The sequence below is a fragment of the Ailuropoda melanoleuca genome, chromosome 3 (assembly GCF_002007445.2).
Source record: "Ailuropoda melanoleuca isolate Jingjing chromosome 3, ASM200744v2, whole genome shotgun sequence".
Classification (NCBI taxonomy): Eukaryota; Metazoa; Chordata; class Mammalia; order Carnivora; family Ursidae; genus Ailuropoda; species Ailuropoda melanoleuca.
The window spans coordinates 100,046,087-100,061,512 of NC_048220.1; the positions used below are offsets into that span (position 1 = coordinate 100,046,087).

The 15,426-nt window shown below is 43.3% G+C and overlaps 1 protein-coding gene across 1 annotated transcript in view; it reads right to left on the reverse strand.

Annotated features, from left to right (window-relative positions):
* Positions 1–5,762: 5,762 nt before the first annotated feature.
* ITK (IL2 inducible T cell kinase) overlaps positions 5,763–15,426 on the reverse strand; it is a 60,304-nt gene continuing 50,640 nt past the window's right edge. Inside the window, exons 14-17 of the mRNA XM_002912500.4 lie at positions 14,482–14,546; positions 14,273–14,391; positions 11,119–11,276; positions 5,763–9,426 (exon numbers count right to left, since the gene is read on the reverse strand). Of these exons, the coding sequence (XP_002912546.1) occupies positions 9,355–9,426; positions 11,119–11,276; positions 14,273–14,391; positions 14,482–14,546 (414 nt within the window). The 3' untranslated portion in view covers positions 5,763–9,354. The remainder of the gene's footprint in view (positions 9,427–11,118; positions 11,277–14,272; positions 14,392–14,481; positions 14,547–15,426) is intronic.

Here is a 15,426-nt window from a genome sequence, read left to right on the forward strand (position 1 = left end):
CGGCTCCTCCCCCGCGCGCGCCGCCGGCCCCTCCGCCGCGGCGGCTGTCACACAAAGAGCAGGAAATGGCTGCGGCGAGGGGCACCCGGTGCGCCCCTCTACGCGGCCGGCGCATCCCCGACCTGCGCCCTAGCTGCTGCCCCGGGACAGCCAGCCGCGCTGCTCTCGGGGTGGGGAAGGAAGGGAGGACCTGCCCCCAGGTCTCGCGTGCCTGGGAGCCACACCTGCAGCAGTGGGAGGGCGGAAGCTTTGGGCTCGGTTGGGATCTCATCGATCTCACGTTATTTCCAAGTGCTCATTTATCTACCTAATATTTATTGAGCAGCTATTTTGTTCCGAGCCCCGTGCCAGGAGCTGAGTATGCACTGGTGTACTGCCCTTTTGGAGCTTCTTATCTACCAGGGGAAACAGAGCATAAATTCACCTAGTAATGTGCAGTTACAGCTGGAGGAAGTTCTGTGAAGGAAAGAAACAGGGTAAAGGGATGGAAAATAAAGCTGAGATTTGGGGAGAGGGGACTCCCACCAATTGAGTCTGGTCCCCAGTGCGGGCGCCTCTGCTCAGGAATACCTTCTCAGTTCCTTGGAGCCAAATCCCTGAAGCTGCCATCTCTTAAGCAGGAACCTGCCTCAACTTCCTTCAGGAAGAATTGCCTAATGGACAAAAAGGAACATGCATGGTGACAGGAGGAACCTGAAAGGACAGGCACCTTTCTCTTCAAGGCTTATCTGCCATTCAGGGCTGGCGGAAGAAACGGCTCTCACGGAGCTGCAGCCTGGTGGGCCTTCAGATCCAACCTTGAGACCCCCTACTCAAGTCACTTCAACAGTCGGTTCCTGAGAAGCCACCGTATCTATAATGTGAGGAGTCATTGCCCTTCCTACCTCACCGGGTAGACACTAGAAAGCATTTGAGACATTTTAAAGTGTGTATAGATATAAAAGATAAAGTCCTGTCGCAAGGGAAGCTTTCTGAAATGTTTGCCTGGGGCCCACAAATTTATACTTAATCACTTAGCTATTCCTGTTAGGGGCTATTTCTAGAGGGGCCATATTAGCAGAGTCTCTGGCCTAGGACTTGGGGAATTTTTGCCCTACTGATCTCACACCATTTCACAAACATTCAGAATTCATGATCCTTTATGGTTTGATGTTACATCACTCATTCTAATTTAAATTGCCTTTTCAGAAAGGATGACTTATATATATGTACACACACATTTCTGTCCCTGTGAGAAAGCTGTGGGGGTGTTTGTGGAGGATGGCTTTAAAAACTGAACTGAATCTTTCTTTCTTTCTTTCTTTCTTTCTTTCTTTCTTTCTTTCTTTCTCTTTCTTTCTTTCTTTCTTTCTTTTTCTTTCTCTCTCTCTTCCTTCCTTCTTCCTTTCTTCTTGCTTCCTTCTTCCTTCCTTCCTTCCTTTTCTTACCTCCCTTTCTTTTTTAATTTTTCATTTTCCACTGTGATTCTTAGGATATTGAGTGTCAGTGATTACAAATATGTAACAAGAGAGATCGGATTTTCATTCTAAAGGGCATACTATGTTGGATGTTGTAGATTTCTGGAAGACATATTTCTCCCTGTTGTTCCTTCCCTGTCTTTTCACCTTTCAAAAACAAGTTGCTTAAAAGAAACAAAAAGACTATTACATATATATTTGGTTAGATCTTAGGCGAAAATAATTCCCTGACCACTGATTTCCATTTGCTCATAAGGGGAAGCAATGTGGTTTGTTCAAACCACTGTGTTGGAAATCCAGAGGCTTGCCTTTTGGTCCCAGCTTTGCAACTAAGTGACCCTAGGCAAGTCACTTCACCTGTTTCCCCATCTATACCGTCCTTAAAGCACTTCACTAGCTCCCTATTGTTCTCAGTATGGAGCCCAAACTCCTTAACTAATGGCCCACAAGTGTCTTTATGATCTAGCATCTACCTCTCCAGTCTCTTCTGCTGTGAGAAGTTCTCTATGCTTTTAGCTAAAAGCAGTCTTTTAGCTTCCCAAATGTGCTATGTTCACTCTTGTATTTGGCCTTTACCTAAGCTGGGCTTTTTGCTTAGAATGATCTATCCCCCTTTCCCTCCTGCTTCTGCATTTTCCCCCAGTTTGCTGCCTAAATTCTATTCATCCCTCTGGGGTCCACTTACCTCTCTTCCTTCAAGCTCCCTTCACGTCTGGGTTAGGCTAGGGTTAGTCATCTATGCTCCCAGAGCCCCCCGGGCTTCCTCTATCATCCCCCTTGTTGTGCTGTGTTGGGATTGCTGACATAGTTGCCTGTGTACCATCATTAGAGCATAAAATTTAAGAGATAAGGGTGGGTCTTTCTTGCTTCTCATCACCTCCTCAGAAATTAGTACTTAATAGGAGTTCAGTAAATATGAGTTGAATGAATAATCAAAAGTAAAATTTAGCTTACATGTTGCCAGTAAAATGTGTAGCCATCTGCCTACTGCCTTCAGATATGCTTCCCGTCAACCCCCGGCTGCACCATCAGCAATGAGAGGATCAAAGCTATCAGGCGAAAAACTGCTTTGCCACTTGCTAAGCTGTGGCCCACGCACTGTGATTCCATGTGTGGCAACATTGCCTTGTTTTTAGAAAAGTTTCAGGTCACTTAGGACATCTAGATCTCTATTTAAAATTCACAGACCCTGCTTCATAGAAACCAATGGTAGAGTATCTGGAATGGGTATAAGAATTGGTTCTGGAAAGAGAAAGCATAAATACTAAAATTAACAATAATGACTGAAATGTTTTAGAATCAATAATAATGTTTTTTAAAGTAGACTTCATGCCCCATGTGGAGCCCCACATGGGGCTTAAACTCACCAGCCTGAGATCAAGACCTGAGCGGAAATCAAGAGTCAGGTACCTAGCTGACTGAGCCTCCCAGGTACCCCTAGGAAATAATAAATTTTTTAAAGATTTTATCTATTTATATATTTATTTGCGAGAGAGAAAGAGAGAGCTTGCGAGTGTGAGCAGGGGGAGGGGCAGAAGCAGAGGAAGAGAGAATCCCAAGCAGGCTGAGTGCGGAGCTGCATGCAGGACTTGATCTCACAACCCTGAGATCATGAGCTGAGCCGAAATCAAGAGTCAGAAGCTCAACCAACTGAGCCACCCCGTTGTCCCTCAATGACAAATTTTTAGAAAGAAAGAAGGAAAAGGGTATGAGATGGAGAGAAACTGTAAATAATACAAAAGAAGTTTCTAAGTGCAATGGGCTTGCTACGTGCAATGGGCTCACACACTTGGTGCATGCAGCTAGCAGGAAAAGAGAAACTTGATGGTCAGTTATGCAACTGATGTTGTCCATTAGATAAAACCTGAGCACTTGCTTAGAGTTGCCTCATTTTACAGATGAAAGAACTGGGGCCCAGAGAGGGGAAGGGTTGCCCAAGGCCGGCTGGACCCAGACCCAGGTCTCTCCATAGGAAACTGGGTTGCCTATTTCCTTCTTTGAATCTGGAATAATTTGTTAAAACATATGTTTTAAACTAACGTTTGTCAAATGTTTATTTAGGGCCAGCCTCTTTGCTAAGTATTATATATGGCTCAGCTCATTGCAGCCTCATGCAATCCTAAGAAGTAGCCCTGCTATTTTACAAATGAAGAATTGACGACTGGTGTGCTGCTGAAAGATTGCAGCTCCTTCCTGGGCCATTTGGAAATGCATGTCCAGCCTTCATGCTGTCTTTCTCTCACTTTGCTCATTTCTCGCAACTTCTATGGAACTGGTTTCCCTTGAAGGTCGGATCTTTTACACATAACTTCACAGCAAAGAACATTTCATCGTTATTTAAACAAATTGTATACACAATAATTCTAGATAAGAAGTGTTAAGGATGGTAGAGCATATTCTGAACAGAAGTGCAGCCACGGAGCTGAGGCACAATGGGCCCAGTGTCAGAGGCTAGCATAGCTAGCTTCCTGTGAGCCTCTGGTCAGAACATTTTCATCTACTGAGCTATCCATAACCTTGTTTTACCCACGTTTGTGTTAAAAAAAAAAAAAACACTTCCTTTAATATACCTATGGATTCATTAACATTAAACTTACAGTTTACAGCATTATAACTCATGCCTGAACGAAACTTATTTAACACACATTTTCTTGGAAAGAGATGTCACAGCCTTTTTGCTCTTAGGAACACTACATGCCACTTCAGCTCTGGGCTTAAGGATCATTTTGAACAGCAAATGACCAACAAAAAGTACCCAAGTGCAAAACATGGCACTAAATAGACCTCGAAAAGGATACTTGTTTACAGAATGAGAGCTGAAATGAGAAGGCAGAGCAGCACCTTCTCCCCCTCACCTGGGGATGTGCGGGTAGGGCAACTCACAGGTTTCTCGGCGCCAGCATGGGCACGCCACGGATGACCATGAAAGGACTGATTTGGGAGTTACAAATACATTTTGGCAAGTAGGCAAATCTGCAAGTAGAGCAGCTGTAAATAATAAGCATCAACTGTATTTGTTTATGTGTTAGACTTTTTTTAGCATGAGGGCTTCTTATGGGAAGGCTGGTGTCTGTACTAGATATCGTCTCTTTCTCCAAAACCACTGCTCTCTCCCCTGGGGACTTACCTCTGTGGACGGCCCTGCTACAGTTTCCTTGTCCTCCGGCTTCTGGTTGGATTTGGCCAACAAGAAGCCCCGGCAGTTGATGGGGTAAGGGAGGAGAGTGGGGTCGGTGTATTTATTCCCCTGGCTTCCTCTTTGTGATGTTGCCTTGGGCTTTCTTACTAAAGGTCCTCTCCTCTCAAGGCACCCTTCTCCGGGTGACTGTCTGCTTTCACGTTCAAAAGAGCACTTCCCCTCCTGTCTCTTCAGGCCTCCAGGTGGTAACTGCTCCTTGGCTGTTATTTTCCTCTGTACTACTTTCTGTGGTTCTCCTCAACCTGACCCACACTCTTTTAAATAATGCTTTCATAAATAAGTCCTCCTTGAATTATCTTAATTTGAATGTGAAGTGTCTGGTCTCTAACTGATATCTTATTCATCCTGTACGGCCAACGCAGTGCCAGGCAATGTCAGGTGAATCGATCACTATTATTTATGAGGTAAATAAATGATCTCTAAAACTCCTTCTAACAGTTACTGTGTGATTCTGTGACCCCACAAGGCAACTACACATCATGACTTGGAGAGGGTCTCAAAGTCATTGAAGACACACACTCACATACCCACAGACACACACACAAATACACGCTGCCCGTCTTGCTGAGTGGATTATGTCCCGTTTCTTCCTCAAAGTGGTGGACTTGTGTGTTGGGAGATTCCAGGGAGAGTGGGCTCTGCAAGATAAATGCTCTGAGAAGCAGAGCTGTTCATCCAACTGCTTTAGAAGTTTCTTATCCGGGTCATTTCCCAGTGGGTGTTAAGCCCAAAGGTGAGTCCCACAAAGGACCATGCAGAAGCCGCAGGCATTTTCTTTTTCTTTTCTTTTGTTTTTTCAGAAAGAGTTTATTTATTTGTTTGTCAGGAGTAGAGAAAGAGCACGGTAGCGAAAGGCAGAGGGAGAAGCAGGGAGAAGGCGGCTTCCAGCTGAGCTGAGAGCTTGATGTGGGATTTGATCCCAGGGTCCTGGGATCATAACACAAGCCAAAGGCAGATGCTTAACAGACTGAGCCACCCTGGCGTCCCAAACCACAGGTGTTTTCATTTGTGCCTAATGGTCCTCTGGGGCATGAACTGGCTCCTGCCGTGGACGTGGGCATTTGGTAAACTAAAAGGCACAGGGAGAGCTCAGCACACCAAAAATACAAGCGAGCCTTTATTTCACTGGGATTTTAAGAGGCAGGGGAACAGCTATTCATCGCTGTCCAACTGTGACTGAAGAACTCCGAATTACAATTTCTGCATGTCACCCACACAGCAGATGACAGTAAATGAGTATGGACAATAATCTGGTACTCGGAACAAGGCAAAAAATCATCTTCACATTGGCTTCTTTTCCATCAGCGTTCCTCTCTCAAATCCACTCACCATGCTGCTGTCAGAATGTATTTTTAAACACAGATTTGACTTTCTCTCCTTGCTCAATGACATCTTTTCTATCTATAGGTAGAGCTCCCAAATTTTTTGTCTCTTAAAATATGGTCCTTATCTAGATTTTCAGCTTCCTTTTCGATGCACCTAACCCCTTCTATCATCCTTACCCTTGCCAACACCTCACACCCACCCCACAACTTAGGCGCCGGCGAGGATAAACTGATAATAGCTTCCCCATCCATACATTCTGCTTCCTCTATCCTTCTACCTGGAAAGTATTTCTCTTATTTCTCTCCATTTACTTCCTAAAAAAACCCCATAATCCATCTTCTAAGCTGGGCCAGACATTATATCTTCTATGATGGTACTTCTCAAACTTTAATGTGCTTATGCTCACCTGTGGATCTTGTGAAAATGCAGATTCTCATTCAGTGAGTCTCAGGGTGAAGCCAGAGAATTCACATTTCTCATAAGCCGGTCCTATTGCTGTTGATGGTCCGGGGACCACACTTTGAGTAGCAAGGTTCTGGGAAGTTTTTCTTGATGTCCCCTTTCCCCTGAGAGATTCCATCACTTTTTCTGGGCTCTTCTCCTCTTTGACTATATTTCTGTTCTTGCTCTAGTTGCTGGATTATAATTTTACTTGTTTATATGTCTGCTTTTTTTTATGACTTACCTGGAGTTTCTAAATGTAAAGACTGTGCTGTTTTTCATCTTTGTTTCCATAGCTCTCTGCAGAGTGTATCATAGGAACACAGGAAGCATTTGATATTTACTTGTTGAACAAATGTTGACTATATATAGTCCTTACTCGTTTGTGGAACATGAAGCCATGTAATCATTTTTATTTAAGGGAAATTTTAGGTTGTTTGACATTTGGGCAAATGTGGAACCCGGGCCATATATACTGTATTTATTAAAACATACAGCTAGACCCAATCTTTAACTATGTGTGTCTTATAAATGGTTAGAGATATTTGTAACATTTTTATTGTGCATGCTAGCAATCACTGTACACTAATAAATATTCAATACATCCAAATATAAATAGTCTCAAAAGGTACAAAATGCAAAATCTATAAAATGCATCTAGAACCAAAACCTTGGATAAGGAAATTCCCTGTGAACACATGGTACCATTTCCAAAGCATGAGAGGGGTAGAAAAAAACAGGCAGGAAGCCCATTTTTCAGGATAGGACACTGGGGAGTTAACATGTTCAGTTAAGGCCCCAGTGAATCTGAGCTTGAACACCGTAATACCATGCAAGGGGCAATTTTTGAAACCAGACCACAGAAATAAGTCAATTTTGATGTTTTCCTTTGGGCTGGATGTTCTAGAAACTGTCTCTAATTAAGGGTTCCACAAGAGAATGCACAAAATGCCAGAAAGTAAACAGGGATGATTTGGGATATGTTGAGTAAGATCATGTTCTGAATGACAGAGTTTTATCTTGAGGCAACCAGTTTCACAATAATTATAGTTACAAGTTATGCATCTGAATCTCCAGCTGGTCAAAATATCACACGATTTAGAAAGAGCTCACTGCAACACCATCTAATAATCTCTCTAAAAGTTTTATCTGAACACTGTAGGAATATGAAATCTCTCTTACATCAGGGAATACCCTTCCCCACAAAGTGGCCAAGAATGCTGCAGCTGGCTCCAAGTCGAAATGATAATTAAAGGAAGCATTTATACACCTGCAGGAGGATCTTTCAAAACTGCTTTGAAGCTCACCTATAAATGGCTTCATGCAACAGGACTCTGGAGGGGTGCGTGAATCAAAGGGTTAATTAACTGGGTAACTCCAAAGTCATTAACTCTAACAAAGGTGAGAAGACAGATGAGAGAAAGAAGATCCTATTCCAAGTTGGAGAGCTACACGGCCAACCACAGTGGTCTATGTGGGAGAAACATCACTTGATGGTGGACTTCTTTATTGCCTTTCTGTGTCTTTCCCCAGCTGTGTTTATTTCCTCTGCAATCCCTTTCATCCTCAGTAGAAGGCAGTGTTGAACAGGAATAAAGAAACGTCATTGGCAGCCCACAGATGTGGGCTCTCCATTTCCTAGCTCTGTCATTTTGGCGAGCTGTCTTGGCTTTTTAAAGCTTCAGTTCCATCGTCTGTAAAATGGAAACAAGAACACATTCTCATGGGGTTGGTGTGAACTCAAGAAGAAATGAAATTCTGTGGATAAGGCCTGCAGCTCAGTACATATTCACTGTGCATACTTCAGTGTTCCATCAACAGTAGGCTGCCTTGTGCATCTTGGAAGCACCCCACTCAGTGCTTGACTCACTTTCCATCCAGATGGTTTGAATGAGAACTGAACTCTCCTAACTTCCAGGAGACTTGAAGCCTCAACCTTCCAGTTGCAAATCTCTAGGGCCTAAACAAGCTTCCAGATGTCTGCAAGGCCACACTGCCCGACACAATGCTGCCCTCTGCTGATGAGGGTGGGAGCGTGCAGAGAAGGGACTAACTCCGGAGGTCAGAAAAACTGAGGGCGGAGTCCTCAGTGGGAGCCAGTGTTCCAAAGCAGTCATCTCCCAGGATGCCTGTGGAAGCATTCCATGCAGAAGGGGAGGCACTTGGTACTAAAGGTGGGCATTGGAGTGGTAACAACCTAAGGCCTTTCTCTGCGCCAGTTGGTTCCCCACCATCTGATGCCCTCTTTCTATACAGATGCCATCTCCAACCGTGGGATCAGAACTGTTCACCCAGTACATCATGCCCCTTCAAGGAGGGAGGAGGCCGTGTGCTCAATGAATAAAACCTCCTAAAGCTGCTTCTCAGCATATCTGGCCTCAGAGGTGAGCAGCTGTTCCATCATCCTCGTTGGCAGGAAGCTGCGGCTGACAGCATCACAGCCGCTGAGCTCCCTCTTTCTGACCTTAATTAACTCACCAGTCCTCCTTGAAAAAGAGTCACACTCCTCATTTCTCTTGCCCCACATCCTGGGATTCTGTGTTGTCTGGTCAAGTAAAAATCCCTCGATCATACACTTTAGATCCATGTTGGAAATAATAATAAAAACCATAATCCACAGCCCTACCGTGTCTCTCCTTTTCTCTAAGAAGTGCAAGAAATGTTGCCTGGAAGCCAGCAGGTTGAGGTCTGCATACTGCACAAGGTAAGAGGCTGGAAGGAGGAGAGAGACATGGCTGTCACTCCCAGTTCAGCGGCCCAGCCTCCTGCCTCTGTCAGGGCGCTGCTGCCTCTGTGGTGACTCGGGAACTGGTGCCACAGACCAGCTGCCTCTGGGGAATTCTGGGCTGGTGGCGCTTTTAATGCTCTACAAAGAGAGAATTTGCTTCCCCCTTTCAGGATGTGCAGCCCGGGGCCTGGGGCTGAGTCCTGCTAAAGTCCCGATTCTGCAATTTCAGCCAGTTGACTCAAGAGTCTGCAGAAAGGTGGCCGGTCTTCTGGTTTCTAGAGAAGGAAGAAAAGGACTCTGTGAGTTCCTGGTACTTATGTGTCATAGTTAATTCCAAAGCAACCCGGAATTCACTAGCCCTCTGCTCATTTTCAAATATGCTTCCATATGTATTGTTGGAGGCCATTGTGTCTCAGTTGTTGACATCAGGGATTTGGAATCATATGGCCTGCTTTCGAATCTAAGCTTTTCCACTCATTAGCTGTGTGACTTTGAGCAGGTTACTTAACTTGTTTGAACCTCAGTTTTGTCGTCTGTAAAATGGGGATAATAATAATATCCATCTCATAAGAATTGTAAGAATTAAATAAAATCATGTATTAAAAGTACATCACAACATAAGTGCTAAATAACATCAAAAAAGAAAATATTTAGGTATAAATCTCACAAAATATGTGTAGGACCTCTATGAGGAAAAATATAAAATTTTAAAGAAAGAAATGAAAGATCTAAATAAATGAAGACATTTCATATTCAAGGATGGGAAGACTACATTAGTAAAACGTCATTTCTTCTCAATTTGATCTATAGATTCAACACAATCACAATCACAATCAGAGTTCTAGAAAGTTGTTGTGTAGATATTGACAAACTGACTCTGAAGTTTACATGGAAAGGCAAAAGACTAAGAATAGCCAACACAATACTGAAGAAGAACAAAGTTGGAGGACTGACGCTACCCAACTTCATGACTCACTATAAAACTACAGCAACAAAGAGAGTGTGGTATTGGTGAAAGAATTAACAAATAGATTTCTGGAACAGAGTTGAGAGCCCACAAACAGACTCTCACAAATACAGTCAACTGATCCTTGAAAACAGAGCAAAGGCCATTCAATGGAGAAAGGATAGTCTTTTCAACAACACTGCTAGAACAACTGGACATCCACATGCAGTGTAATGACTCTAGACACAGAACTTACATCCTTCACAAAACTAACTCAAAATGGATCAGAGACCTAAATGTAAAATGCAAAACTTAGAAAACCCTAGAAGATAACATAGGAGAAAATCTGGGTGACCGTGGGTTCAGTAATAGGTTTTTAGATACAACACCAAAATCATGATTCATAAAAGAAAAAATTGATGTTGAGCTTTGTTAAAATTAAAAACGTCTCCTCTGTAAAAGACAATGTTAAGAGAGAGAAAAGACAAACCAAACATAGACTGGGAGAAAATATTTTCAAAACACATATCTGATAAAGGATTTGTATCCAAAATATACAAAGACATCTTCAAACTCAAAAGCAAGAAAACAAATAACCCAATTAAAAAATGGGCAAAAGATCGCAATAGATGCCTCATTAAAGAAGATATACAAATGGCAAATAAACATATGAAAAGATGCCCTAAGTCATATGTCATTAGAGAACCGCAAATGAAAACAATGGGTTACCACTATGTACCTATTAGGGTGGTTAAAATATAAAACACTTGATAACAAATGCTAGTGAGGAGTGAGTGAGGATACAGAACAATAGAAATTTTCATTGCTGGTGGGAATGCAAAATGGTACAGCAACCTTCAGAAGGGAGTCTGGCAGTTTCTTACAAAGTTAATGTATTGTTATCATATGATCCAGCAATCACACACCTCATTGAGCTGAAAGGGTTTCTTTCTCTAGAGAAAGGGACAGACCCTAAAGTTGTCGATTACAATGTAGGGGGAAAAACACTTCCTTTACTGACCTCTTTCCAGCAATGACTCATGATCTGGTAGATATTCGCAGAGGCCAGCCGGGGCTTGTATAAGCGAAATCCGGTACTGATGTCTTCTACCACTTCTGAGTTGCTTCGGTTTTCATATGGGATTTTGCCTTCACTGAAGACTTCCCACATCAGCACACCTACAAGAGATGGTGAGTGCAGCACAGAAAATGATGCAGTTCACAACTAGCAAACAAATAAGCCTACATAGAGAAATTGAAGATTCCTTGACATTCAGACTCAAGTCCCTACCTTCAGGAAGGAGAATACAAAACCATCTGAGGCTTCTTAAGCCTGTACTATTTCTTTTTTTTTTTTTAAGATTTTATTTATTTATTCGACAGAGATAGAGACAGCCAGTGAGAGAGGGAACACAAGCAGGGGGAGTGGGAGAGGAAGAAGCAGGCTCATAGCAGAAGAGCCTGATGTGGGGCTCGATCCCATAACTCCAGGATCACGCCCTGAGCTGAAGGCAGACGCTTAACCGCTGTGCCACCCAGGCGCCCCAAGCCTGTACTATTTCTAAAGAACAGAGATTTCCCAATCTGCCTAGTGGTGAGGAGCTTTCAAGCTCAGTCCTTTTTTATATCTAACTCAAATGCTACTACTAAAAGTTGCAGGGGATGTAAACTCAAATGTCTTCACATCATGTAAATGGATGGAGTGGATGAGATGTGCCATAATGGAGACTAGGGGGGACTGTGGAGAACTGGGGGTCTAGTTCTGTCTTCAGAGGACAGCTGTGATTTAGCTCCAGCCACCATAGGGCACATGGGAATGAGGGTTTGGGATTGCCACATTTTCTGATTTTTTAAAAATAAGTCATAAATTGAGAGTTTAGAAATAGAAACTCAATTTGATTTTTAAAAATACTGTGTAGACAGAGCAAAACACATCCCGGGGTTGTCTATTTTTGACCTGTGATTTAATCTCCTTCCCTCTTCTGTCTTTAGCAGAAATGTCACGCCCAATTTTATTATGTACTAATATATTCATGGGATGTCAGATCCGGAAGAGAGCTTGCAGATCACCTGTTTTGGTGGTTTTCAAGGAATATTTCAGAGATTCTTAGGGCAGGGTTTTCCAAAGTATGGTTCCCAAAACAACTGAATAAAAATCACCCCAGAAGTTTGTTCAAATGGTAGATCCTGGGCCCCGGCCCAGACCTCTGGATCAGGGTTTCTTAGGGATCCCCATAGGTGCCTCTGGAGTTTGGAAATTTGGAACCTGCTTGTAAATAAGACTGTTTAGCTCCCCAAGTTGCCAGGATTTTCTTTAGAAATTGAGATTTCTTTGGGAAATTGAGGCCTGCAGCTCAAAGCTCATTTGAAAACAATTGCTTTCATGTAAACCTTGTAATGCGTTGGTTGGAAACCCAAAAGAGCTCACTTGACTTGCTTAAAATCGCACATTTAATTAGGGCAAAAACCTTAAAATGCAGGACAAAGTTCAACGGCCTCGAGGCAGGGATCAAGCTCTCAGTCCACCCAGGTTTCTGTTTCTCAGGCTTGCCCCTCATGTTTTCTTCCCCTCTCTACCCTGCTTCCATCCATTGGTCAGTCTCATTTTTGGACACTTCAGGGGGCATATCCTAGGCAGGGATGGACTGTAGCTCAGCCCTCTAATTATAAGATGCAACAGAAAATTCCCAAGCTGACAACCTGTGGTAGAATAAGCCTTATGCAGAGTTGGCAGGTGAATGTGACAAAGTGGCCATGGAGGCAAACATCTCTTTGCTGGCCACTGGGCTTGGTTCAGTGTGAACAGCTGCATCACCCATAGAGAGTGGCCACACGTCAGTCATACCTTTCCTTATTATATACGGACTTGGGGGGAGAAAAGGATCTTCTGAGATTGCTCTGGTGCAGTTTTATTTCTTCTAAATTCATTCTCTAACTTAAATTTGAATAACGAAGTCTTGGCTGGGTCTGTCAAATGGGAAGCTGTTTTAAGGAACAGTTTAGAAGAACTAGAAATTTGCAAGCCACTCGGTTGTCGGAAGTTGGCTATTCTAAAATACTGGGGGAGACTTCAAAACTGGTTCCCTGAAGAGATTTAATTAGTCAGCTTTTCCCTGGTTTCTACTCCTAAGTCGATACACTTGGCAAAATCAAACTCCACTCATTCCTTTCCAAAGTATAACCCTTCTTATAATTCAAATCAAAGAGGTTGTCCGGTACGTTTTTGTGTATAGTTTAGTCCTCACAAATTATGGCTTAGGATGATATGCAAATCCAGTAAGAATATTTAGCACTTTCTGCCACACCAACATCATTCCTTCTGCCTTTCATTCATGCCCATTTACACTTATCAGAAATTCTACTTCCTTATCACGGACAGCCAACTTCATTGTCTACTGTTCTCTCACTAAGACAGTACCCCTCTTTTCTTTGGACACACCAAATTTTTATACGTGCTGGTTTTTGGTCAGGGACACTGTTCCCTGGATCTTCAAGTGGGGATGACTGTCTCTCACCATTCAGATCTGTGCTCAAGTGTCATCACCCTTGGGAAGTCCCAGACCCTGCTATTTAAAACAGACCCTCCATCCCTGTCGCTTTCTATTCCATTGCTATTTTGTTTTATTCATACCACTTACTTATCACTATGTGACTTTGTCTTATGTATGTATCTATTAGCTTGTTTATGTGATTGTTATCTTCTCCCCCTAAAATTTGCCTCCAAAAGAATTGGAATCTTTCTTATCCTATGCACCCCTGCATTGTGAGCACCTAGATTAGCCCTGGCTTATAGTAGATGCTTGATAAATTGTTGTTGAATAAATGAGTAAAATATTGATTGAGGGTTAAGTGTGGGAAAAGAATGTTGAACAAATATGCTCCCGGTCCTTAAGGAACTCATATTCTAATCTCCTGACTCCCCCAGCTTTTGGTCTTACAGAAGGGGTCACCAGATCTGTTTCCACTCTCATTTTAACTACCATTTCAAAGATCTCCAGGAACAAATGCAGTAACGAGGCCTCTTCCCACTCTTCAGAGCCGTTGTCACACACAGACTCTCAGTGGGATGCCCTCACCATACAGTCCTGGGCAAGTAGAGTTGCCTGGATTTGACAAATAAAACAGCCAGTCGGCAGTCCTGGATCATGTGGGTGTGGGGCTAGGATGACACTCACCGAATGACCACACGTCTGACTTGCTGCTATAGCGACTGAAGGAGAAGACTTCCGGGGATGCCCACTTCACCGGGAACTTGGTGCCTGTGGAACTGGTGTACTGATCATCAAGGACGAACCTGGATAGAGAGTGGAGGAACAATGTCTGAACATTCTGGGGCCCTGAGTCCCATTCCTGAGACTCTCCTGGCACCACATGCCCATATTACCTTGTCATCCCAAAGTCGGACACCTTGATGACTTGGTTTTCTCCCACTAAACAATTTCTGGCAGCCTGGAGTGGAGACAGGTGAACAAAAGGGAAAGGAAAACTGTTGGTGGGTAATCAATATAAGGAGTCTCCTGGAATCTCAGTCCTTTGGGTTTCTATGTGCTGCTGTACAAGGGCTTTACAGATGGTGATTAAGTTTCCCTAGTGTCCAGAAGTGAGCTCAAAAGTTAAATGTGTGATCTTTTATCAGGATGAGTAAATGTGGTCCTTTAGCTTTGTTCCTGAGATCCTAAGTAGAAGAGAAATCTGTGGTGTTGTCTAACCAACGATGTGCTCTAATGCAACCTGATGCAATAGGAAATGTGAACATTAGGGATGATATGAAGAAACTATCACCCATTTGTTAATCCTCTTAAAACAATTCCTCAGTAGGAAGAGTACCTAGTCCCCAGTGAGGACCACAGAATTGTGCACTGGAAGAGTGATAAAAGACCTCACTCTTTTTTCATGTTTGAAATGTGCCTACAAATCCCAAGGGGGTATGTTAAAATGACTATCCTGAGCTCCGACCTCCAGAGATTCTGAGGATGGTTTTAGTATCACCCAATGTGATTGGGGTAGATCCCTGAATAATAGTTTGAGAAAAACTGTGCTTGTCCATTTCCCTCATTTTACCAAGAGGAAACCAAGGCATGGAGAGGTTAAGGAGAGGCTATAAGCTTCATTTTGGAAAAATGTCAATTCAGACTCAGAGGGTACAAATCAGAAACAAGGCTGAGGGGCGCCTGGGTGGCATAGCGGTTAAGCATCTGCCTTCGGCTCAGGGCATGATCCCGGCGTTATGGGATCGAGTCCCACATCAGGCTCCTCTGCTATGAGCCTGGCTTCTTCCTCTCCCACTCCCCCTGCTTGTGTTCCCTCTCTTGCTGGCTGTCGCTGTCTC